At 41.1% G+C, this 27,923-nt stretch overlaps 1 protein-coding gene across 1 annotated transcript in view; it reads right to left on the reverse strand.

Annotated features, from left to right (window-relative positions):
* Window positions 1-19,217: 19,217 nt before the first annotated feature.
* The window catches only part of LOC108547175 (transmembrane and TPR repeat-containing protein 1), a 310,690-nt gene continuing 301,984 nt past the window's right edge, over window positions 19,218-27,923 (reverse strand). Inside the window, exons 14-15 of the mRNA XM_017899583.1 lie at window positions 22,897-23,026; window positions 19,218-19,856 (exon numbers count right to left, since the gene is read on the reverse strand). Coding sequence (XP_017755072.1) covers window positions 19,671-19,856; window positions 22,897-23,026 — 316 coding nt within the window. The 3' untranslated portion in view covers window positions 19,218-19,670. The remainder of the gene's footprint in view (window positions 19,857-22,896; window positions 23,027-27,923) is intronic.

A 27,923-nucleotide genomic window follows, 5' to 3' on the forward strand; every position in this document is an offset into this window, starting at 1 on the left:
AGGAAATTCTAAATATTTTACATTTCCGGAGTTTAAATATAAATTTTTGTATTTCTCGTAATTTAATTCGTCTTAATTTACATACTACTTCAACAGATATTATACACTATTTATTTTCAAAGTTCAAAGGCATCGTTGGAAATTTACAAAAGGTAGGAGTCTTGAACGTCCAACGAAACCACTACTGACTTATATGTAATCGAGAACTAACGTATGAATAAGCAGTGTCTAATTTATGTGTAACTTATAACTACTTATATCCAGCATATAACTAATATTTCAACTTTGGTGCGTAGCACTTAGCTTGGTAAGAATTTCAAAGAATAGTCTTTGAAAAATTCTACCAATTACCAGGTCTCACCACGAGGAGGTGGCTACGCATTGAGACCCGACATGCGCCCTAGTGGCGCAGCCTGCTGGCGCTACCTGTATCAAAGGTACCCTAATCTAACTTGCAGCGAATTAAGTTAAAATGACTCTACTGACACTTTATTATATTTCGTGTCTTACAAAAGGGGTTTCGGTTCGGTATACTGAAACTCTACTGTCGCAACGCTAAGATATTTTCAAGTTCCCATAAAAATAGGGAATGAAATATCAAACACGCGAGCTAATAGAAAATCGCGACGCGCCCGAACGAGTTCGCGATTATTCGAAAGACCGACTAGCCTAGGCGATGTACTCCCGTGTACAGAGATAACTTCATACCTCGGCACCCTCCCGATCGGGCCTAGCTCAATTCCAGTCACTGTCGCACTCGCCAAGACTTACACGTGGACCAAGGATAGTCCCTGAACCAATGAAACTTCTAGTGTCAACGCGAGGGCCCTGCTGGGCGGTTGCCGGCCAAGACAGACACTTCGCATCCCAGCCACACGGGGTAGAACTTAATCATCCCTGTGGTCTAACCGTAGATGGTACTAGTCCGTCAGCCAGCATGTGCCCGAGCCCCAGTCGCGTACGACTTAGGCAGCGGACCGCCCCGTCGAGGTCAGAAGACGCACTGATCCGAGGGGGTCACCCTGGAACCCGATGCATGACGAGATTGACAGTGACTGGAAATGAGTGTCGGAGACGAGTCGTGAGGATGACTTACGAAGCATGTACTTATCGAGTACACGAGAGCACGTCGCGTAGGCTAGTCGGTACTTACGAACGATCGCGACTATCGCGAGAACAATTATGTTCTATTTGCTAAACGAGGGGGATAAGAAAATGATAGAGAATTTATAAATTTCGCTGCAAGTTAGGTAGCTTACCTTTGTACAGATAGCGCGCACATGATACTTAGTCTATGGATCTATCTTATGATTACTTAAAAGTAAACGCACGCATCGTTCATTGATGTGTCGCAAACAGAATCTTGAGAAACCTAAAAGCTAAAACAGAATATATTATTGTTAATATGTAGCTGAAAGGAAAGGGATTAGTACGAGGAAACCATCAAGGATAATAACCAAATGGAACGAGCAAGCCAACGACGAGACCTGAGCAACATAACTACGAGACAGAAACATTCCAACGGTGAGATATAAACATACCAACGAGGAAGCGCTCGAGTATTATACGAAATACTCGAACGCTCTAACGAAAACAAATCGAACGGAAGTCGTAAAATTTGTGAAAGGAAAGATTTAGCCAACGATGAGACATAAGTAAACCAACGACGAAGCATTCGAATATTGTACGAAATACTCGAATGCTGAAACAAAGAGACAAATAGAATGAAAGAAATAAAATCTGGAAGAAGAAAAATAATTAGAACCTGAAAGAAGAAATTATTGTTAAATTATTTAAGAGAGTGGACAATGGCCACTGAATAGCCATTGATCTAGCCAACGATGATATACAAATAAACGAAATACTCGAATGCTGAAACAAAGACAAATAGAATAAAAGAAATAAAATCTGAAAGAAAAAAGATAATTAAAACCTGAAACAAAAAATAATTAGTACCTGAAAGAAGAAATTATTGTTAAATTATTTAAGAGAGTGGACAATGGCCACTGAATAACCATTGATCTAGCCAACGATGATATAGAAATAAACCAACGACGAAGCATTCGCATTTTGTACAAAACACTTGAATGCATAAACAATGAAATCTAGAATAAAAGAAATAGAATCTGAAATGAGAAATAATTAAAACCTGAAACAAAAAGAAAGAATATTAACGCGGACCTTCCGAAGTCGAAGCGACAACTGGCTCGAGCCTGCACGCGGGCTCCTTATATAGCGGCGGCCGGCCGAAAATCGGCGAAAATTTCCGAACTTTACCGATTCCACTAAAAGCTACTTTTCCACTGTAATAACTAATAATTTATTAACTTTTTTGACTTTTATCGTCAATATATTTTGCAATCTATTTGTTATCAACAATTTTAATTTGTTATTAGCAATAAATTTAATGATTTATTAACTTTTTGTAAGTTACGAATAAGTTTTAAAACAAATACGTCGTTTGTTTAAGTAATAGCTAATAATTTATTAGTTTTTCTACTTTTATCGTTAATGTACGTTGCAAAATATTTGTCATTAACAATTTGAATTTATTATTACCAATAAGTGTAGCAGTTTATCAACTTTATGTAAATTTTGCACAGATACGTTATATATACAAGCAATAGCGTATAATTTAGTAATTTTTCTACTTGTATTATAAATTTACTTTGCGAGCAGTCTCTTATTAGCAATAAGTGTAATAATTTATAATCCCTTTTACAAATTGTAGGTATATTTTAACATTAGTACTTTATAGATTCAAGTAATGACCAATAATTTATTAACCTTTTACTTTTATTATAAATTCACGCTGTGCTCAATTTATTATTCACGATATTAATTTGTTATTAATAATGATATTTGTACATTATACTTACCTTGCAGTACTTACCTTAAATACCCACCTTAATTTATCTCGATTTATGTATTAATTCTACAGATACTGCTGTTTATTTTCATGTTTCAAAGAGATAGGAGTAGCTCTTAGCTCGGTATCGTTTCCCAAAGATTTCTCTTTGGAAAGCGTTACCAATTACCAGGTCTCACCACGAGGAGGTGGCTACGCATCGAGACCCGACATGCGCCCTAATGGCGCAGCCTGCTGGCGCTACCTGTATCAAAGGTATCCTAATCTAACTTGGAGCGAACGAAGTTAAAGTGAAGCTACTGGCACTTTATTAAATATCGTGTCTTACAAAAGAGACGCGATTATTCGAAAGACCGACTAGCCTACGAGACGTACCCTCGTGTACAGGACAACTTCGTGCCTCGGCACCCTCCCGATCGAACCTAGCCCACCCAGCCGCCGCAGACCTTACCATGACTTACTCGCGAACGAGAGTGATCAACGAACCAGCGAAACACCCAAAATCAACCCGAGGGCCCCTAGTGAGGCCCTTTAGCCGGTCACGCAGGCCCTTGCCACATGGGAGAGAAATTAATCATCCCATGGGGTCTGACCGTAGGCCCATATGCAGTGTCACGGCTACAGGGCCCATACCCCGGTCGTGCACGCGCTGGTGCCCAGGACGATTAGGACCGAAAGACCCTCGTATTAATTCTAGATGAGACCCAGCTCGCCGAACACCCTAGAACCGATGCGTGACAAGGGTGGCAGTGGCGAGGGTGAGTGTCGGAACGAATCGTTTGGATGACTTATGAAACATGTAGTTATCGAGTACGCGAGGGTAGGTCGCGTTGGCTAGTCAGTACTTAAGAACGATCGCGATTATCGCGAGAACAATTACGTTCTATTTGGTAAACGAGAGGGATAAGTATAATATGAAATGTATATATTCGCTCCAAGTTAGGTAGCTTACATTTGTACAAATAGCACGCACAAGAAACTTAGTCTAGGCATCTATCTTATGACTACTTAGGTCTACTTAGGTCTAAACGCATGCATCCCGCGGCATTCATTGATATATCCGAAACGGAGCCTTAAGGAAAGTTGAGAATCTTGAGAAACCTAAAAGATAAAACAGAATATATTATTGTTAATATAACCCTGAAATGAAACGGATTAATACGAGGAAAGAAAACGAAGAAATAGAAACCATGAAGGTAAACCAAGTGGAAGGAACAACCCACCGATGAGACAGAAATAAACCAACGACGAAATATTCGAATACTCGTGTAAAGATATATAGAAACGAAAAAGTAAAATCTGTGAAAGGATAAATAATTAAATCCTGAAATGAAAATAAAATTATTAAAGTCCCAAAAATGAGACAAAAACCTTAACGATGAGACACGGACAATCCAACGACAAAACATTCGAATATTATACGAAATATTCGAATGAAAATAAATAGAAACAGAAAATAGAAGCTGGAAAGTGATTGTTTTCTAAACTAAAACTGCATTCGCACTTCCATAGTATAAATTTCTATGATACATATGTATATCTCAAAATATATTTATTTCCTTTACATTTTTGATGAAAACGAAATATTACTTAAAGGGTAAAAACGATAGAAGGTTCACTCTCATCTTAATGGTTAGATGGTAGCTTATTTTTTAGCGACTTTATATTAAAATGTCATTCGTTTTCATGTATCGAATAACTAATCTGTTTCAAATTACAAGTGATTCAGATAAATTTATTATAATATCGCGATTTGCAGAAAAAATGCATAACAAATACATGTTATGCATGCTGAAAGTGTGATCTACTGGAGAATGATTTTGGTGTAGCTTACGCATCTATTGATCCCGATCTTCCAGAAGTAGATGCACGAGAGTAGACTTATCCTTAAAAGATTTACTTCAGATTCTTCGGATGAATGTTCATTTCCGAATTTTATTTAACTATACTTATATTTATATATCTCTGTGCCGATTCAGCTGTTTTCTTGTCTGCGACGCGAAGTAAATTGCATCGATCCTCCATATTTCAATCGTCTCTGTAACCGACACGCGTTTGCGCATGCGCAATAATTCACCAATGATCCTTCATGGACCCCGAATCATGGTTATCTCGTTTAACTGCGAATCTGTCTCGTCATCTGCCAAGATGGAGCAGCGAATGAGCAAATAATATCCAAAGGATCGTACCAACTGGCGAATACAGTGCGTAGTCGATACACGTACGAACGTAACGGTAATAAAGAAAGGTAATAACTCGCTTTCTGGGCTATGAACGTACTGCGAAATACTTCGCAGCAACCTGTCCTTACTCGCTATCTATTAACCTTTCCTTTCTCCAGGCTTCTCCAGCATCCTACGTAACATATATCTAGCATATACAGGGTGTCTCCGAAAGATAGAATTACCGAGCGCCACGTGGTTCCTCACAACGCAATACAAAAAGAATATAAAGTTACTCTTCCTCGTTTGTTGGTTTGTGTTTTAGAAAATCGAATTAGAAAATTTCCATACAAAGGTCGTTCTATATACGTTTTCCACGGGTAATCAGTTGATGCTCGTCTGTATCTTCCACGGACACACTGTATATATATGTATGAACGTATCAGTAGGATTACGGCACATGCGCCTTTACGACGAGGATAAAAATCGGGAGTCGAGCGTGCCACAATTTTACGGCAACGCGCCTCGCTTTTTCCCTCTCCCTTTATCTTCCCTTTCCTTTTCCTCCTTTTTCACATTCGATCTCAGCGACTCGATTTTCCCACCGCTGTGAAATTTTCATTCCGACCGTGATTCCGCGAAGGAAAAGGGAACGAAATTTGTTTTCGCCGTTGGTTGTCGACAGAAAGAGAATGGCCGGCGGGGCGTTGTTTGCATACGTAGCCACGCGGCCGATAAAGAAGTGACCGTTTCTCGGCACGTAGTCGTAATCTTTTACGACGCTCCACCGTGACAGGATTAACGTGGCGGGGCTTACGGCCATCGCGTATAATTTTATTCTTCGCTTATCGTTTCGAGCGCAAACTGCGCGGTGTTCGGTTCATCGTATTTTATCCAGTGAAAGCCGGTCGTCTTGTAGAGTGCGCCGGAGGAAGGTCGAATGGTTTCTCATCGAACGTTGCCTCGATAACATCTACTTTTAATAAGCTCGAGCGGTATCTTTAGCGTTAGATTTGGGTTTCGTTGGGTCTCCTTGTATAAAATAGAATGAGAGATTGAACGTAAAGAAAATGATGGATCACATGCCGGATTAGCGATACTGTGAATATATTCTTGGCTTTTATGGTTTTCATTTTGGTCAGCGGGATGAAATTTGAGATTTCATTAAAAATTTTCATTCTTTCAATTGGCGTCGAGGGTTACAAATTAATCTAGAAAAGAGTTGTGTAAATGCCAATTATTTAAGTTGTCTTATGTTCAATTACGTGTGGCAACCACTCCCTTTAACCCTTTTATATTTAAAACATGCTGAAACTTAGAGTTAGATTTATCGATTGATGTTCGGTAATATGTGCAGATTATAGGTGGTTCGAGAGCCTGATTAGAAATTAACTTCATTCAAGTGATATATGAAATGGAATCTTCAGAAGGAAGGAAAGAATGAATATGAAAATCAACGTGGAATTTTCTATTCCACGTTATACGTTTATAATAGATAACTTATACCATTGTTAAATAGTAATATAATACTGAACATAACCTCAAAGTCTCAGTAACCTCAAACTCTATATTAGTCTTTATACACTATTAAGAAATAAATGTGTTATTACCAATAATATAATGGAAAACATAACCTCCAATGTCTTAGAAGTCTTACTTCTCATATGCATAATTTTATATTAATATCGACACATTTCTAATGAATAAATATTATGTTCCTGTTAAATAATAACAATATCACAAACGTTTCATTTCAAGCGTCATTTATAACCTAAGATATTTACGTGTGCCATTACATTATCATGCATCAACACACGATAATACACACTTGAAAATATCCCTATTTGCCAATCCCTCTTCTGATTCCGTTGATGAAATATTGCTAATCTAAGAGATTTCGGAGGTCTGGTGTCATTAGACAGAGGAAGCCGTGTGCACGGCGGACCGGTTCGATGAATACCGATCACGTAGGCGCGGCCCGTGCAGCGGAACGCACATCCATTCCGGGTTACTGAGGAGCAACGGCCCGCCACGATAATGTTCGGATTCGTATTCCCACGTGGTGCCAGGATCATGTAGATCCGCCTGCCATTATCGGGAAATCCGCCTATCGAAAACGTGATACCCGTCTTTTGCGGCGCGTAAATCAAACCGCATACTGCCGCCACTGGGATATTCCAGGGCGCTTTTGTACGTGGCCCGTCCTCGTCTGTAGATGGATCTGGCCATTCCGCCTTGACCAATTACCGTCGATAAGCAACCTAGATGGCCGAACAGAGCGGAAAAATGTCCACCATGGTTTTAAAAAGAGTCGACACGTCTCTAATGAGGAATTAGTTCTAACCAGAGAGGAATTAGTTCTAACCAGAGAGGAATCATAGATAAGGGGAACCGGAAAAATAGAAGCAGTAGGACAATGGCGACGGTAAGCTCGTCTCCCGTGGATCGATCGCTGCGTTACCTACAGGATAGCTCGGTCAATCATACGACGATCCCAATCGTTGAAACTCGCTGCTCGGATGGTAATCGTAGTTTCGATCAGCGATCCATTATCGGTCTCGTGTTTACACGGATTGCTCACCTGATGGCATCTCGATCGTACTTTGTAATGGACGTTGTATTGGCTGCGATACTGAATGGCTGCGATGGTCCATTTCTCGCGTGTGGTAGAGCTTAACGCACGCAAGTTTATTTCGACGTCGCTTTCAGTGATATCATGGTCAATATTATTACTCATCGAAGCGGTAAAATTATGGATATACGTGAAGAAGAAACGAGTCTTCTATCCGTATCCGATTACATAGCGCTGCGTAACTACTCATGAAAGAAATCTTTTGTGTTGTTTAAGAGTCCAGGGTAGGAAGCTTTTAACGAGTGCAGCGCATCCAAACTCTTAAAGGTCGTAGTATCTGCAAACAGAACACCAATTGTAGGACGTTCTATATAGCAAAAGCAAGGAAGTACTGAAACTAGCCCCATCTTACTTATTTTACTTTTCACGCAATTTCATACCATGCCGCTTTTTCGAATCTTCCTTTCACCAGTAGTTAATCTGTAAACAATTGGTCGCCTTTTCAGTCCGATTGCCATTCTTCTTCAGGCTCAAACACTTTCGACTAAATTAAAATCTCCCTTTTGCGAACGTAAAATTAAACTTAATTAACTAATTATTTTCCACATACCATTTTGATCATTATTATTCACGTAATCGGTATCCATACCAGTTGATCATAGATTAATTTCTATTTCCCCTAATCTTATATTGAGTTTTCAATGAAGAGTCCATTATTGCTATCACCCCATGCGAACCTAACCTCCAAAAGTCCCTAACAATGCCGCCATTATTAACTCCTATCGGCGATGACAGGGTGCAGCACTGAAGTCCCGCGGGGCATTCTCAAAGCATAAAATTAGACGTGCAGGTGAAACCCGACCCCCTAAGTATGATTCGACCAAAGAATGCAAACAATTGAGCTTTCTGACCAATATACCATTACTCACACGCAGGAGTGTGATCGCGAAGCACAGGAACGATTTTCCGGCGGTTAAGCCGATCCTTACTACCGGAACTGGCTACGGCTGACCCAGATCGAGCATAATCGAGGTGTTATGCGAGGTCGCAAAACCGATGGCGCGTAGATCCGTGCGGGGGCATCCTTTGCGCGAGCGAAGCGCGGCAGTTGCCAAATCCAATCAAGCCGATAATTGACGCAGCGTCCAGCGACGGTGTAGGCCAGTCCGGTGTTTTCCGTTTAAATAAATCAAAAGGCCGATCGAACGAATTTAAAACGCACGAACAAAACAAAAACGGAAGGGAAAAGAGGCGGGACGGAGGAGCGAGGTGACGGGTGGGGCGACGAAGAGGTGGTCGGCCAGGCGGTTCGATTGATTTAACCGTAACTTTGGTTGCGTCTGGCTGAATTATCAAGAATTTAACGAACCATTGAAAAAGTTCGCCCGGCTCCCTGCACCGCATTATTTAATTATTCCTTCGTGTTCGATGAATTCCGACTAACCCGAAGGCCGAAACAGCTGCATGCAAACCGGACACGCACGATTAACGCGTTCCACGACCCCTTTGTGCGTGCTACTCCACTGCGAATGAGGTTTCGAATTGTAGCTCGGGAAAGGAATATAACACGCGTACTGAGTGTTTACGTGTAGTAGTTACGCGAATGTATGATTCGGGAATGTGCTTTCTAACGCGACGACTCGAATGATTTTTTAAATTATGGTAGACACGGTTCTATTTGGTAGCTTAGCACAAGTCGTGGCTTCAAAAGTTGTGCATTTAGAAAATATTTGATTTTAGGTAATTATATATTATCTAATCAGTTCGCGATAAAATTGAACGAATATATCGGGATTTGGATAAATTTTGTTTGTATTAAAATTGTCACGTGACTAGTGTAGTCCATTGCTATGTGGTTGACCATGAAAGTGCGATGACGAGCTAGACCTGTGGTTGCAGTGCCATAGGCTAGTATTAGTTATCGAATTAATTTAGTGAATCTAGTTGATGGATAATATACTTAATCTGACAATAATTTATATGTAATGTGTATTGTGATATCAATATTAATATTTCGATATGAAACGTACACATCGTATATCTATTTTTCACTTGTATTGTGTTTTAAATATTTCCTTTACTGTTTCATTTACATTTCATATTTCGAAACCTTTTAATAATGTAATTTGTAAACATGGGGCTTGTAATTAACACGACACTTTTGTCCTTTTTTCTCTTCACTCGTAATATGTATTGACAAAATTGGTACGTAAATGTGCGGGACACCCTGTATACGGTTACAAACGGATACTTGCTGATTGAAATTATGTATTGGAAAACCGTTGGCTGGACTTTTTATGATCATAACATGCATGTTGTTTGTGGTAATAAAATCCCTGCTTTGGACGAGGTACAGAAGCTTCGAGGTTTGAGGTTACCTTCCAATCTTTTAAATGGATCACGTTTTTCGCTCAATGGCCTCGCAATTAAGTCTGTTATTTTACGATCCGACAAATATTGGTCCTACTTTAATTCGACCAAGGAAATGTTTGAAACGTAATTGAATTCGCCTGAGCAGGTAATTAAGAATATCGTCAAATGTCCGTGCTGCCCAGAGGGCTCCATAGTCACCTAACCTCTACAATGCAGGTTTTATCGTTATTTCGGAACGAAGGAAAGTTACTTTAGGCGAGAAAGTTGTGGAGTTAAATCTTGGAACGCAGTGCAAACATTTCTTAGCCATCGACGACATTTGCTGTATATTAAATGGCAATCAACGCTTCGCAGTTGTCGTTCCCTGCGAGATCGCGAAGCTACCCCGCGCTCACCAGACCTCTATTCGATCGATTTGAATGGAGGAAGGACTTCGCCTTATTTCGATGCTTTCCCAAGTCCTTTCGTCGAAGATTTATAAATATTAATGGCCGTGAAAATTGTATATACGTCGACGTAGGATCTCCATGAAAATGGGGTCTGCGGGTTTCCATCGGAGATTTATGCGGCGACCGGTTTGTATTCGAAAGTCACGAATGCGCGCCGTTTTCATTGATATTCGTTGCGATATTTCGTGGCCGTTATTCGATTTCACGCCGGTACACAAACGGCAGGCTTACTTGCAGCCTTTTGATCCTTCGCAAATATCTCTCGATTGTACTTCTCGATTGGTAAACGAACATAGCTGGTGACTGTGAAGGAAGGAAATGAAAATTCGTTACCATTTATACGCAAGAGAAATTGTGCACGATTGGCAAATATTGTAAAATGGTGGCAGCACCGCCGCTTACGCTTCTGGATATATTTCCTCTAACTCTCTTTTCCATACCTCAAGATACTTCTTAACTCAAGATCTTCTATTTCCTAGCTTTTTGCTCCTTTCTTCGAATGTATACCTGTATATACTACCTTTTGCCTCGAATTTTAATCGTCGCATTGTATATTTCTTCAATTTTCCTTCTGCGGACTAGAATTCTTGATCCGGATATCAATCATTAAGGTTCGGTAAACTGATAAGGTTCATCTTGTCATTATAATCAACGAAGATGAAATTATTCAAAGCCATTGACTTGGAATAACGTGCCACCACAAGACGGAAATTGTCAGATCAATTTTGAGGTTAGGTGGATGTAGTCACTTGCACTTACTGCTGCACTCATACTGAAAATCGCACAGCAGTCACCCAAATTATCATCAACTATTTAAATTCTATATCGCTCCCCGCGCATATGAATATTATTTAAAATGAAAATAATCCTTGTAATAATGCGGTAACTATTTGATGAAGAAAAGGATAAATAAAAGGAAGGAACGAAGTAATGAAGTAAATCTAGGCAACCAAGGATCCATTCGAAGTTTTCGCACCTAACCTCAAAAATTCGAACGAGCCTTCGATATAATATTGTCTCTCTCTCTAAAAGCAATGACTCTGTTTCAAACGTGCATCTTGCGTTAATCGGAATATTCCATTCGCTTTCGGCGCAACGCGAATATGACGGGAGAAGAAGGGGTGGTGGAATCGAGAAGCGTGGTGGAGGGAGAGCAACGCAGCGCGCTCTCGCGTAATCGCGCGGAATTCATCGTACTCTGGCCTTTTCAGAGGTCGCCTCCTCCGCACGCCGCGAGGGTTCCCCACGAGCGGCGAAATAAGGGCTATTTCAATTGTGGCGAGCTAAACCGCTAGCAATTACTGTTAAAATTACACGATACTTACCGGGCCACCGAAATTCTGCATTGCGGCGGCCTCTATTATTGCCAGCCGCTCGAACGCGTTCCATTGTGAACCAGCCATAATGCCGGCGACTCTTCGCGAGACCACCGGCGGGCTGCTTCTCCCCAGGTGTACACAGGTACTCACCGATTAGTCACCGTGGCGGATTTACGCGGACAAGAGTGCGCGCTGTCGAGGATGCACGTCGTTTCTCCGTTTAGTCTGCTATATGGGGAAACTTCCGATGAGAAGCAAAGTAAGTGGACATGGATTCGAGAGGTTATACAATGAATAATAAATACCAACGCTGATATATAGAATATTTAAATGCTAAGAGATTTTCATGAAGAAGGTTCTGAGACCTGGTGATTGATCAGATTAGATGAAATGGCATACTAGAATCTGTGGTAGGGCGAGTGACTTGTGAATATGGTTTGGGCTGGTGTTCGGGGTATAAACAATGAGGTTAGGTGTTGAGTATCGGTTGTGCCCTTGTTAAACACTTTTAAGAGGTTAGGGTACCTAGTACCACGTGATACTTTGGCGCGCCGTAGCACGTGACAAGGCATTGCATGTGGTATAATAGGAAAAGGAGAGATAAATTGGAGTGTTAAATGGAGTAAAAATATGTATATGTACTTATTTATAGATTTATGTATAACGTACTATATGTATTCAACCCACGGAAATAATTTGGGACCTCTGTATTGTTATTAAGAAATTTTCTACAGATTTCCTCCGCCCTTTCTTTTTATATAATCGCGTACTACTATTATTATCATCCTTCTTTCAGTTTCTTTCTGTGTTCACATTTCTCTCAATTTTTTTCAATGCGCAAAATATCTGACATAGTTCTTACTTGCTTTTAATATCTCTTGAGATATTTCATAACTATTTCGTGACTATTGGTTATACGAAATATTGAAAATTTCCATTCGATAAAGATAAAGTGGGTCCAGAAATAGAACTCAAATGAAATTTCAGTTTGACGAATTTAAATCAAATTATTCATGACAGGTGGAACTGTGCAGAGTCGTTTGCGTGTCCCGCTAAGGCGTGAAACATAAATTAACAGGATAGTCAATGTATTTCTGATAGTCTGTGCGAACTAATACGCTTAATGTAGTCGATGTACTATATCGCAGAATTAATGGACCGGATAGAAAACTCAGCCATGAATTATAGCGATTAATCGAGTTGGAGGATCGATGTTCGTTAGATGTATTTACATAGGAATTTTACTCATTGAACAATCCTACAGAGAGGTATGAATCGAGTGATGTATCAAGCGGAAATATGACCAATGAATAATAATAATTAGTACTACCATTACACGAAACCCGATTTCGTGAAATAAATGGCAAATTCTAATAACGGATATATTCCGCAAACTTAGTCTTGGCCGTGTAAAACAATGTTACCATGAATAGAAATATTTTATACATTTATTTAATTATTGAGATCCAGTTCAAGGTACGTAGAAAATTCTACTTAATTCCACATCTAAAATTGTTAAATATTATTGATTAACATATGCATTATAAAATCAAATGTTATTAGAAAGACGGAGGGTTCTGTAAAATGGAGCAAAGAAACATAAACTTTTCGCATTCATACCACATATATAATTCGTTTATATTCATTGTAAAATTGATTAATATTATTTTATTTCAACAAACTGCATATTGCGTTACCTATATTATTATGCATTCTAATGGTAAGTAAGATGCAGTAGCATTCACATTACTTTGGTGGTATTCAGGAAGGTTGTCATACTTTTGGTGCCACCTTAACGATATTGATCTTGTCTCGTGGATGATCGCCATGTACGGCTCAACGAGTGCCTCCTGCTGACTTTTCACGGTTTCAGTACGTCAGCTGGCCCCTGATGAAGCAAACTGCAATGTTTGCGAAACCTCGACGACAGGAATCCTTAGCAGCTCAGAAACTGTCCGGCCAAGCGGAGACCAATACAATATTTGTATTCTCTCCTCTGGCCACCTTACCTTCCTCGATTCAAATAAAAAGGAACACCGACAGAAATCAGCGCGAAGCTGAACCAACAAACGCCATGCGGACAAATCGTCTTAAATTTTCTAAGTTCGAATTTAAAAATTAGAATGGTATTGAACTGAGTATACATATAGTATATATATCTTTGTTCTAGAAGTCAAAGCTACTGATATATATATATCAGACGCTACTTGATAGCTCACTCGATTTCACTCGATTTCGATTCGAGCGACATCTAGCACAATAGTTAACCTCAAAATTGTAAATAACTACAAAATTATACAGAAGTCCATTGTATCATCACTGACACACAAATAGGAGACAATTAAAGCAAAATAATTTTTTCCAAATTCTAAAATTTTCATTATCATAGCTATAACTAAAAGCACTATAAAATTCACATACGATTGATAAAAAGAAAATAGTATATCGAAACATATAACTTCTCTTCTACAGGGTGGTCATTGAAAAACTGACAGGTTTGAAGAAGTTATAGCTTCTTCATTTTCCTTTTTGTAAAATATACAGCTTCCATCGAAGGTTAAAAGGAAAGAAAATCTATTAATTATATTCCCAAAAAGGTGCTAAAAAATCGGAAAGTACATATGTCAGTAAATGTCATTTTTGTTTTACATTATTGAGCCTTTTAGTAGCCACCCTGTACTTATAATCCATGAAAAGAAGAAAATAAATAAATTAGAATCGAAAACGACGATAAACAAAGCAACTATCGTATAACGTTTCCGCCATGAAGTCTACTGCAACGTATATAGCGATTCGTGTAATCTTCCGGAGAGTGGGGGTGTCATGTGCGCGTAGAAATATCGTCGGTCAATCCCGACGAAAGCGATCCACAAATTCGTCCCGTACCGATCATCGAGACCGCAATTTTGACCGAGCGGCCGTAATTAAACGGACTAAAACTGGATAATTGATGAGGCACGCGTAGGAGTAGCAGTGGGGATTGGCAATATTGGCAGTGGTCGGATACCCGAACATAAATCGAACGAATACCCGTACATGTATATAAACATACACTTTATTATGATAATTTATAATTGCATTCGTATTCACAATGAATATGCGCAATAACGTATTGTAATTAGATGTACAAACTGGTCTATGGAGTAATAACCTAGACTAATCAAGTTTTGCGGCTAATTATATACGGCCCACGTACAGACCGATTCCACGCCGATCTTCCATATCGACGGACTCTCGATTCGCTTCGCATTAATACCCAACGTTACCGACCGACAATCTCAGCCGATCGAGAAATCACACTTGCCTCCGCCAGAGTTACTTTCCAGTTGACAACCATCGACGAGATCGTCGGACGTCTGATCGAAGCGGAATCTCGTCTCGTTCGTCTATATCATAGGGTTCCAACGACAATCGACTCTCGTGGAACAGTCGATCCTGCCAATCAGAAACTTCGCCGGGAAAATGAAAATGCGAAAGTAACGCGACAGGTAGTTTCTGCGAATCGTTTCGAACTCTGTATTCCCCGAAAACTGGTAGGAACTGAACTGGTTGGCGATCCATCAACGAAATGTATCGTCGGATATCCCGGTTTCGTGTGTCAGAAGCTTTGAACCATTTTACGGGTTACAGTGTCTTCTTTTTTTTCCATTCGATTGTTTTTTTTTGTTTCCTCCCTTAAATGGCTTCTTTATGATACAATGTTCTTCGTGGAATAAGTTCGTTCACATTTATCGTAGGCTTTCGATCTGCGTGTAAACGGAATACAATGAATGGACTCGAAACAAAAATTTAAAAGACCTCGTATATCTCCGCGCGAGATTCGTTAGATTGAAAAATGAAGCCGTAGTTTTCCTCCTTTTATTCGTGTTGTACTGTACACAATAAGCGATGAACAACTCGTCTGTTCGCCTTATCCGCTGAGCAATTTTATTGTAACAATTTCGGTACCGTTCAGGTAGTAAAGCATAGCTATATAAATACTTCTTCGTTACCTATTCGTTACGATAATAAAATAACGTTTACAATCGTCGTCTCAAGGAATTAAATGGATCCTTAAATTACATCGATTCCACTGCGGCACACCGTCTCGAAATGAGAGTTATCGTCGCGTCAGCTTCCCCGAGCGCTCAGTCGCTCTGATTCGTGCGCGCGCATCTGTGAACGCTAACCTCGTTCGAAGAGAATCAAGCGGACGATTTTCGCGTAAATTTCGTCGCGTGCACGCGAGGTGTTGCGTGTCTGGGATAGCGACAAATATCCGAAGGTACAAAATATTCGCGTATAAATCAAAATGATCGCGAGAGCACGTCCTTAAGCATTTTTCCTGTTCGATCGAACCATCCCGAGTTGAACCTAACCTAAATCCAACCTAACCTTGATCGGAACCTAACCAAGGGCGGTTTGAAAAATATATCACTCACGCGACACCTCGCAGCACGGTCCAATTCGAAGCACCGTTGACGCTCGAACGCTTAAAAAAATATTTCATCTCGATCGGATCGACCTTCAGCGATTATCGGCTACCTTACCGATCCTGTTGCTCGCGTCTCGCTAGTATCTGGCAACGAGATCGATCCTCAGAAGCGGTTTCGTGAGGTAAATTGCTGCTTGGCTAATGACAGTCTCCACTGTTTCATCACCAACGTGCTTCGATTTGAAAATATTCGATGAGAAAATGTGATTGGGGCTTGGAGTACACGGATTGATGGGAGTGGGGAGATCCAAGTGTCTGGGAGGGGAGGATAGGATGTATACACGAACCAATGCAAACGTTATCTACAAATTCATGTCACGTTTGTGCATTTTGACATCCACGAATCTTATTCGAAGCTTTCAACTGCATACAACTTTCTCTCTCTCTCTCTCTCACTCTCACTCTCTCTCTTTCTCTCGCGCTCGCCCTTTTTCTCTCACTCGTTCGCTGTCTCACATAAAGCTTTCAAGAACGACCGATTCGACGATCGCGCGAGAAGTCCACTTGAATTATTATTACTCGAACGTACAATATCGTAATAGAGAATTGTTCAATAAGCATCGCCGAAAATTTCGATGTTTTCACGAGTTTTTTTTCTGTTTTTTTTTTTTTTATTCTTTTCTTTATCAGTTAGTGTACAGCGTATATACATTGGTCTTCCATTAAGTTTTGGCAACGTTTCGACGACGGCGTTCGTTTAAAGCGACGATTTGCGATGGCAGGGGCGGATAGAAGGTGGCAATTGAAGAAAAACAGAGGGCGAAGGAACGTTCTGCGTTACTTTCGGCCTCGTTTGAATCAGTATCTCGGACGATCCCTCAGATCGAAGGATAGACAGAAGAACTCGGGATCGAACTTGCTTTTAATCGAAGTATGCCCCGTTGCTGTCCTTTCCAACAGTGTAAGGGCAATGCGCGACTCGTTCATTTACCGGATGGAGGGACATGGTCCACGATCGATTGGTTCATCTCGCTGCAGGACGCCGAGCTAGTTTCCCTTTCGTTTTGATTCAACGGCCGTGCGATTCATAGGTTGATTTTAAATGAAACTTCGAACGATTGGATGCACGTTTGGCGACCTGGTTTCATCTGGGTCAGCGACGTTTCTCAGATGCTTCTGGCTTTCAATGCTCTCTCGCGTTATTTTTCCCATTCAATTAAAGCTGGGATTACTGGCTTGTTAAGTGCATTTAAATATACCGTAAAACTTATTTCTGGTACATTTGTAACGAGCAAATAAAAAAAATATAGAACCATAATAAAATTTTATAATAAACTAAGTGAAATTAGTAATAACGTGGTAAATATTTGTAGAAGAATGAAAATATGTAAATGCGTATAGTTCTTGTAGTCACTGCGATGATAATCACTGTGGGAGGATTAAAAATTAATTTAAATTAAGTTAACGAAATTAAATAACGCATTAAGTTCTACTTTATAGGGAATTTACATATTTGAAGGTATTATATAAGAGCAGTTACATTTTTCGGAGGATTTCAGCATGATAGTCCCCTTGGAATTTCTCGATACTTTTAAATTGCATACTTTAGAAGAGCACGATTTCGCAGGTGCAAAAGATAGGAGCAAATATGGCTTTAATTTTCGAAAAGGGGGAAACGTGCCATCTGAAATCTCTTCATCCCTTAATATTAAATTTGATAGCGTTCCCCGGTGACCGAAATTAAAAACAATTGCCCGACAATTTCGCTGCAACGACTACTGTAACTGTTGGAAGGATTCAATATTCTTTGATAAAATGAACATAACGTTGCAAAGACGAACATCGCAATTCTCAAATGTAACACACTTTTCTGGCATTTAATTTTTCTTATTCGAATGCAAAATTTACCGAATAATAAGTAAGGACATCGTGTCTAATTTCTCTCGATTGCATAATAAAATCTTACAGCTGCACCTTTGTGTACAATGGAATCCTGACATCAGAAGACTCGTGCTTTACCCGAACGTTCGAAACGTTGCCGAACAAAGCTCATCGAAGAATGATATATATCATTATTATCCTTCCTACTCTCTGCTTTCGTCAAATTACATTTCGTTAGATTGATTTTCTTACAAAAGCCATACCAAACGGCCATAAACGCCGATACGTTTAATTAAACGCTAAATATTGGCACCGTGTAATTACATACGTGCTGAGAACTACGTGCCCGGCGCAGAGGAACGACCCAAGGAAAACGACTACACCGATCCAGCTACACGTTCGTTCGTTCCTTGACCGATATCGCGAAACTCGCGTGGAAAAGTAAGCTCGAGACCGACAGTGGCGCCCTCTCGTTCAACGCTCGCAGCGTCATCTCGCGGCGGGGACCTCACCGAGTGTTCGTTGTAGTCAACAAGAGGACTGTCCACGTTTTCCATCGCGAAGACACGCTTCTGTCTCGTAGGAACGAAGTAGAGAAAGAAAAATACTCTTCGAAGCGATGCTTCAGCAGATGGCAAGCGTAGATCCGATCGCTCGGTATTCGCTGTCGATCTGCACGATGTCCCGACAATTCTTTCCCGACGTGTCACGAACGTCGATACGATACCCGATGCACGTAGTTCCCGAAAAGAAAACAAGAAAACCGATCATTAGGGGCGGTAGGTTAGTTTAGGTTAGGTTAAGTTTCCGAATCGACTCTCGTTAAACTCGCCTCGTCCCGAACGATCGAATATTATTCCTTCACATTTCGAGGCATTATAGATGACGCGGGATTTCTCTCGATCGCGAGGCATCGGAAACATCAAGAGACGCGACAACGGGCTGGTAGCGCCGTGGCGAACACTGTAACTCTGAGAACGTCGAAAGCAACACTCCAAGTACAGCGAAAATTTATTAGAAACACGTCGACGTTACCGATAGTAGTAACTATATTACCAACGCCGATCCATCATCCGACCAACTGGCGCGAAACGTCTATCGCACGTTACACCATAACCTCGTCCGACGAGGTTAGGTCTGCCTTCTTCGCTCGTGCCGCCTCGAGGTGCACCATGAACGTGGGAGAACCGGTCGTCGTATATACAGCTCGCTTGGTCCTTTCTCGAGGAAACGCAGCCATTCGATCCTCCATGACACCTTCGATACACACAGCAGGGTATCTTTCAATACCGCGAATTGTTCGAAACGCAGCGCCATCTGAAGTCCTCGAATCTCTCTCCAGCTCGCGACTGTTCGTCAATGGCAACGAAACCGAGCCGCGTATCACGTGAAAAGACGCGGAAACAACGGCACTCTCGATTTATATCCACCTTTTCCGCCTCTGTCCCTTTTGTTCGCATCGTGAAGGACCAGGATTCGCAGGAAATAGCGAAGTGTGCCAACGAACGTTCGACTCGGTGGTGTCAGGACCACGAGCAACAGACGGGAAACGAACTCGTCCAGCTCTCGTTGGAGCCGAGAGAATGAGAAGCAAAGGGAGGGGCGGAGAGTTAGTCGAGCAGTCCCGCGAGCTAGAGCGTCTCCAGAAGATTCTGGACCAACAGTGCAGAAGCGGTCACGCGTGCCTTGCCTTTTCTCGACTGTCTACAGGTACGTACGTTGCAACGTGGCGCCCGCTCCAGCTGTTCCGACTTGTTGCTGTCCTGCTCGAGCTGCACTGACACGCTGGCGACACGCGGTGTCGAACAGCCGCCCTCCTGCAACAGACAATTCGACATGTTTGAAGGGGAGTCCTGACGTTTACCGCCTCGCCGAGCGTACACGCGCCGGAACACGCGTCGAGGGGACTACAACCAGCTCCATCGACCGTGACTAATCAACCTACGTGCGGATCGACGCCTCTGACTTTTCGTCGTGCGGTTAGGTGGAAATCTCTCGCTGGTCGCGAGTCTAGGGTCAGGTTAGGTAAGGTTAGGGACTGGACCTTGACTGGCATAGGGTGGTGATTATTTCGAGATTTACGACGTGCATGGAAGTCCAACTGGTTTTAATTGGCTTCGGGTGGTAAGCAGAATGTTTTGATACACGGACTGTGGGCCATCCTGAGGTTAGGTTTGGTTAGGTTAGGTTAGGTTAGGTTTGGGGAATTCGAATCGCAGTGTCTGAAGAGAAATCATTATTATTTCTAAATCTTCTGTTGCTATACCCCGATGGTAGTTCGTAGTTCAGACACAAGCGCTAACATCTAAACTTGGGAACCAATGGGCCCGGCGTCGTCGCTTGTGTCAGTATCCAGGATGAGTCTCGTGCAACTATACCATTTGAATTCCTTCATAAACTATATATCCCACGGAAGAATGTTTGGGACGAAAATTGTCCGATATACAGAGGGGCATATAACGCTGTAATTATTTCTCCATCCTTTTTACCGTTTTGCAAAACTAACCGCAAACCATTCCAAGCCTTACAACTTCCCACGAATACAAACGCGAAGAACAAATTGCAAACGCGTTCCAAGGACTGTTCTTTTCCTCTGTCTCGACAAATCACGAAGATAAATATCACATATCGAAATCGATAGGAAGCAATTGAACGAAGGAAGAAAGGGAAGAGGAAGGGAAAGAAGAAAAGGGAGAAATTATACAGTAAAAGCCATCGGTCGGGTGGAACAGGCGAGTTTCCACGAGTTGAATCGTTAACGACCGGAACGAATTGTGCCCGAGCGATGGGTGTCGCGGATGGGTGCGAGGGTGCGGCTATACGAACCGAGTACGAAAGGAAGGCAGTGGAAGCCCGAATCTATTTAATTAGAATTATGGCGATACGACGTGACCGAGGAATCTCAATTAATCTGCGAAAGAGTTTAAGAGCGGGACGGAAGCGCGGTCCGGCTCGCGGTATCCGTCTCTCTGTCTCTCCGTCTTTCACCCTTCTTTCTTCTCCACAGGGCTAATTTGTTCAATTACTTTTATCGCGGCGTTTCCCCGCGGCGGGTCGCTGGTACTTGCACTCGAACGTGAAATGAAGCTAACGTCGCCGAAAGAACGGTGGAAATATTAAAACGTGGGGATCAAAGCAGAAGGGGTCATAAAGTAGCATGAACGTCGAGCGGTCTGGAAACTTAATTGAAGTATTAATATTGTGTAGCCTTTCTCGATCGCGTCGTTCATGACGGCAGAACCGAATTGAACATCGAGAAAACGGCGGGGGGCTAATGAATTTTATTATCGAGAGTTTCGATATCAGCTGCGCAGGATTGCGAGCAGTGAGTAACTATGGTTGCAGCGAGGCATTGTCGCGATACGTATGTAGTCTGTAATGGCGGTTTCATTAATTTTCTTGGCCAGACCGCGGCAGAGGTTTATGTACGAGTTATGGTAGCCTGTTTTATGGGTGTAGCATTAGACGAGAGTGTTGGGTGGTGTTATATGTGGCTCGTTAAAAAATCCTGATAAAAATGTAGAACTAGAAAGGGGGGATGATGGATTTATTTCTCGATTTCTTGATTATTGTATGATCGGTTAGTTTATGGTGATTGTATCGAAGTTGGGATTGTGAGGCTCTTGACGTATTTCAGTGAGATATTTGGAGTGTTCTGGGATAGACAGGTAGAAAAATGGATGGTCCGAAAGTATTTGATTTGAACAAAAAAATTTTTTGCAATTTGCTAAATAAATGAGATATTAAAGAGAAGAAGCCTGGTCAATACCAATGGGCAGTATAAGCATCGTAAAACTTGTTTATGTTCTATAGTATTATAAGAATGGGGCCATTATTTTCTGTGTGTTCCATATTTTCTTCTAAATTCTTGATAACATTTTTAATCCCCTCCATTTGTACGATACTTTCGTATTATTTTTGGTCTCAGTACAATTAGAGTAAAGCGTGTGTTAAAGACGTATATCTCGAAGCAAACTAAAATATTTTCCAATGTCTCTATGTACATAAATGATAAATGAAATTCATTTTTAAAATGCTCAATTTTATATATCGTTTAAATACGTAAGAACTGATCGATGGTGCTCGTTTTCTGGGTGACCTATTTGCGTATAATTCTTCGAAACTTGGTTCTATACGATACATTTAATTATCGAAGCAATTGAAATAATGATAAAAAGTTTCCGATGCATAAACAATATTCAATTTTAAAACAGTCGATTTTCCACGATATTTAATCATCGGAATTATTTAAACAATAATAACAGATTACCGACTGATAGACGGTATCGAATTTCAAAACATTTGATTTCCCACCATATTTAACCACAGAAATTATTAAAATAATAATAGGAAATTCCTGATCAACTGGGGACACCGAATTTTAATACCTCCTATTTACATAATCATTCTCATACACAGTTGACCATGAAAATGATCTCAATACTAAGAAGAAAAGCCCTGTCAGGTGCTCAATCCTAAATTTTCAAGTATTCTATTTTACAGGATATTTGACCACTGAAACCATTTGTATGAAGAAATTACACAAATAATTAAACACCGCCTAATTGAGAACACCAAATTCTAGAATTCTCTCAATTTACGTTTAATTGTTGCACATAATTGACCACTAAAGATATCGCAGTACTAAGAAAATAATTCCTGGCAGATGCTAAGCCCTGAATTTTTTAAATAACCCATTTTACACGATATTTCACTACTGAAATTATTAAAATTGCAAGGCAGAAATTATCTATTATCTAATTGCGAGTAACCAATATTGAAAAACTCGATCCACCTGTAATTGTTCGATATACTTGATTGTTAAAATTATTAAAGTACAGAGAAAATGTTACTTACCGACAGGCAAATATTTCCTTGATGCTGATGCGCCTGACGACGGGATTCACTTTGCAGCTGCCACGCGCGTATGTAAAGATCCCCGCGATATACGAGGCCACCCCGTTTCGCTCGTAACATCAGGTGCCATCTGAAACGTAAATATGCAAAACATATTTCAGGCTGCTCCAAATACGATCAAATTTAAAATGATCCCTTCACGTACGACAATAAACATTCATTCCGACACATTATTTATGAGGTCACGGAATTTTCCGAGTCCGGAGATTTAGTAACCATCACGTGTCGTCGCAGCGCGGATAAAATAGGACGCACACACATACATACGTGTGCTTTTTTAAATTAGAATGAATTATACCATTCTTTCAACGTGATTATATTCCAGTTGATTTTGAATTTAGAATTTCCTCGGGTTTAAATATACAAAGATACAGCATGAATATTATAGGGAATAAATCATATACTGCGATAATTTAATTGACGATTTTGCAATATATTATTCGCGAAATTTTGGTTTCCTATGCTTTCTTTGTACTGCAGTTTAATTTCGCTTCTGGCATCACAATCTTATGAAATGTTCAGCATTTTTGGAGAATCTATTCATCAGAATTTGATACTTGATGCACATGGAAATAGTACTAAATACATCAGCATCATGAATAACCTTCTAGTACGTCTTTTAATATTTAATTATAATTTAAGAAAATTTCGAATATTTTCTGAGACCTTTAAATTATTTATACATGACATTAAATGTGCATCAGATAAATATGACATATTACTGTACAAGCAATGCACCCCATTAAGAAGTTTCCACTCCGTTAATAAATATTTTAGATTTTATAAAATTTTCGTAATTTCGAAAACTAATTTAACTAATCACCCCGTTAGGTATTAAGGACACTGCTTCTCATCTAGAATATTCCCTCTTCACTGTCGAAAAACTTCTGGAAAAATTTCTGGAAAAATTTACCTGCGTCCAAAATTCGTGCACGCTAACAAAATACGATACAATGCTCACTAGTCGTCTTATCCCACTTGATACACGAAGAAAATATGTGTTAAACACTATCCATCAACAACAAACCCCACGCGCCATTACAGATCGCGCGCCATCTCGGTGTTCTGCGAAAAAGTTTCACCAGACACCCAGGCGTAGCAATAAGAAAGGAAACACGCGTTCGAAGTACAGGCCGCGAAATAGATTGCCAGACAGTCGCTAGTCATGCCGGCATTCACCGCGATGGCACCCCCGGCGTCCGTTCACACCCTCTCGATAAAATAAATTCGTAAATGACACACCCTTTTCACGCGTCACTTCCGCGCGCGCAGTTCATTCTCGGGAGCTATTTTTTCGCGGCCGAGCGGCGTGTTTACGAGGCGGAAAAGAGGGTGAATATCAGGAGTCAATAGTCGGGCACCACGGAGGACGAGCGCGCGCGATCCTTTATCGTGTCACATACTTCGCTCGCAACATTAACCCGGGAACTCTTGATATTTTCTTGTCGTGAACGAACACGACTTGAGCGTCAGCCTGGGAATGAAGATTATTTAAACTCCAGACCCTGTTGCGTTCGCCAGCAAGGTACTTGTCTGTGGGGCTCAGCTTTGGGCTTGCAAAACGCGGCAGAGGGTGTTTAAGTCTCAAAACCAGTGATGGGATCTTCTTGAATTCTCACGATTTTTGCCTATTTCACTGGAAATGAGGTTTTGCGACATTTCAAATTGCTCACGTATATTATGGCATAGGAATTAGAATGATGGATTGGGAAATGCTTCAGGAGCTACTTAGATCTTGGAACCGATGAGAAGGGGACTCTTCGCGCGTTTGATTGAAAGTTAGGTCTTGTGACAATCTAAATTAACCACGTGCATTATACTTCAGTAGCTAATTAGGTGTTAGGTGATAGAATCTCCGCGCCAGTACATGATTTTGACATATTTCATTTGGCAGTTCACGTTTGTGATACTTTAGATGAAATGTATGAACCGGGACATGGATATTAGGATAGTGAACTAGAAAAGTGTTGTTTTAAGTTTAGGTAAATGATCTAATAGTTACTTAGCTCTTCGGATTGGCGGCAGTGACATCTTTGAAAGCTTAAAGTTCTTATGTTTTATTAAAAGCTTTTACGTAGTTCATATGGAATGTAGAAATAGCCATGAGAATTGAGATTATTCGAAAATCTAGGTCTTGTCACATTCACAAGTTAAACTGATCTACGAGGCTCCTCATTGGGTTAGAGAAATGCTTTCATGGCTACCTAGATCTCAGCCCTGGTGGCAATGTCATTGCAGAAACTGAATATTATTGTATATTTAGTTAGAGGTCAGTTTTTGGTATAACGAAATACAGGAATTAATCGGAGACTGAGCACTATTATAAATCTAGACCCTGCGGACAATTTGCGAGTCTACGAGGTAGGTACTGGGCTACAAGATTTATAGGAGCTACTTACTTAGGTCGTAGGATTCGTGATAGGATCTTTATGGAGTCTCAGAATTTCTATGTGCTTCACTCGTGTAAGGTATGGTTAGTCGTGATATCGTGCGCTTGTAAATTAGCCCTGTTGAAAGCTACGATACAGTGTTCGTAAGTGAAAATAATGATGACTCTATGATCCAACAAATTTTTTAAATTGCCAAGAATTTTTTAACCGAGTCTTTACCTCTATATATCCAACGGTCTCTCCTTTCTCTATTACTTTCTATACTTGTGTTCTCGCATCATCTCGAAATCTCCATTGGGTCATCTTCGATCATTCACCATTACGTGGAAGCATAAATCAAGGTAAAAGAATATCTCTTCAACCCTTTACCGATAAGGAATGAATAAGCATCGCCCTGCTGGTCTACTAATTCCACGAAAAATCACCTAGACGATACCACCCGCGACGTCGGAGCCGACTGAAAGCGATATAGTCGACAGACAGTCTAAGACCGTGTACATCCATTATAAAATTCCAGGAGGTAGGATGAAAATTTCCTGCAACGACTTGCTAAACGCTTCTCGCGGAATATTCGCGCATGACTTCCGGCACAGCGGCGGGCAACGATAATTTCCATCGGCCTTGGAATTTCCTCCAGGATACGGGATGTTCCCCGTTTCAGCTACGTTGCTCGCGCCAGCTTTTTCTAAGGAAATAAAAGGTCACGCGTTTCATTCTTTTCCCCTCCCTCACCTTTTGCCCTGCTCAACACCATAGCCGTTTTTTGCACATCGTTACCAGGAAAGTCACACAGAGCTCGCAAACTCTACCCTGGTTAATTCACCATCGCGGGAAACATTTAAGGCTCTTTCACGCGACGATTCTTGCATCGCCGCGAACGTATGCGCTTCACGTCTGACATATGGTCGACTCTCACAATAGCCGTCTTTTGCACATCGTTACCAGGAAAGTCACACAGAGCTCGCAAACTCTACCCTGGTTAATTCACCATCGCGGGAAACATTTAAGGCTCTTTCACGCGACGATTCTTGCATCGCCGCGAACGTATGCGCTTCACGTCTGACATATGGTCGACTCTCATACGATATAGCATACCCCTGCGATATGATATCTGCGGATACCAAAACACGAAAAACGTCACGACACTGTTCTTCATATTGCTGTTATTATATATTATTATATATTTATGTTATATTATATTATACTGTTATATCATATTCTCGTACCTCGTGTATCATCTTTTATTCCCCTTCAATTTAATTCTTATTCCTTTTTTGCTAACGCGACCACGTTGGACTGACAGGAAATTACGCGTTAGTTCCTGATACGGCCAGCTACCTCTGCAGCTGCCCCTGCAACGCGTTCGGTCAGTCGAATAATCCCGATCGTTATCAAGGTCGTTGCATTTATCCGGGAGCGGTTAAGCCAGATTCGAGGCAACGACGACGGGGTTGTTCCCGTGTCGAGCCGTAATCGAACCCATCGCTCCTGTGCGCCATCGTACACCTGTATATCCTACTTACTCCGTCATTTTCCAAGTTTTCACAGCGTTAACGCCTGCAGCCGCTCGTTCTGTGCGCTATTCCATGTTTACCCCTTTTCATCCCTCTTTGCTCACTATTTGTGCTCGAGTTACGTAGAACAGAGCAGCGAGTGCTTGATACGGTTTTCAATAGGAAGATGTATGGGGTGAGGTTCGATGATGAGGTGAGAGTTGGGTCGTGGAGACTGTGAATAGTGAGCCTGAAGTGTTAATGCACTCCGGCAATTTGTTTAATGAAATACTTCGATGGTTAGGTTTAAGGAGAAAATTTTTAGTACAACATCGTGTTCCGTCGGTTCTAATTAAGACCCAGAATGATCTTCATTTGGAACCAGATTAACACAGCACGAAATTAATTGTAAATTAACTGCAGAGAAAAATAAAGAAGCGGTTTGCAATCTGAGCAATTTAGATGCTGAGGAGAAACGGAATGAAGTGTTTCATTGGACTAACCCGTTCTTCCTGCATAACCCTCCACGTGCCACTTTTACGCGCAAATGTGGATGTGGATGAGTAACAAAGCATCCTTGACGCGTGGCGAAGGTCGCGCGTAAAGCTCGATTTGTGAAACATCGGCGCGAAATAAACCACGGTCGATCGGTTATCCTAACGAAGTGGCAACGGGCTGCTGGCCCGTGCGTTAGAGCGGCCATTTTGTCGACGCACCGCGGCATGGCCGATAGACCGGATGAAACACGATGCTCCATGAATTATAAAATCGCCATTTACCGCGTGCTGGATAAAAGCTGGTCTGGGCGTGGTTGTGTGTACACGAGGAGGATGGGGATCGTTAAAAGGAAGAAGGAAGGATGAATTGGGTGGATAAAGGTAGATAAAGCGAGCGAGATACAGCAAGAGAGAGAGAGATAGAGAGGAAGATGGGAGACACAGAGATAATGGGCGGGTAGAAAGAAAAATGAGGGAAAAATAAAATCGTCAAACAATGCGATATTGCGTGCAGCTGTTGCGTGAAAATGTTGGTTACGAGACTCGCAAAAGAAATTACGACTAGAATTTCCGTACATCACTCTTTC

Source organism: Eufriesea mexicana, unplaced genomic scaffold (genome assembly GCF_001483705.2).
Source record: "Eufriesea mexicana isolate 0111107269 unplaced genomic scaffold, ASM148370v2 scaffold474474840, whole genome shotgun sequence".
Taxonomy (NCBI): domain Eukaryota; kingdom Metazoa; phylum Arthropoda; class Insecta; order Hymenoptera; family Apidae; genus Eufriesea; species Eufriesea mexicana.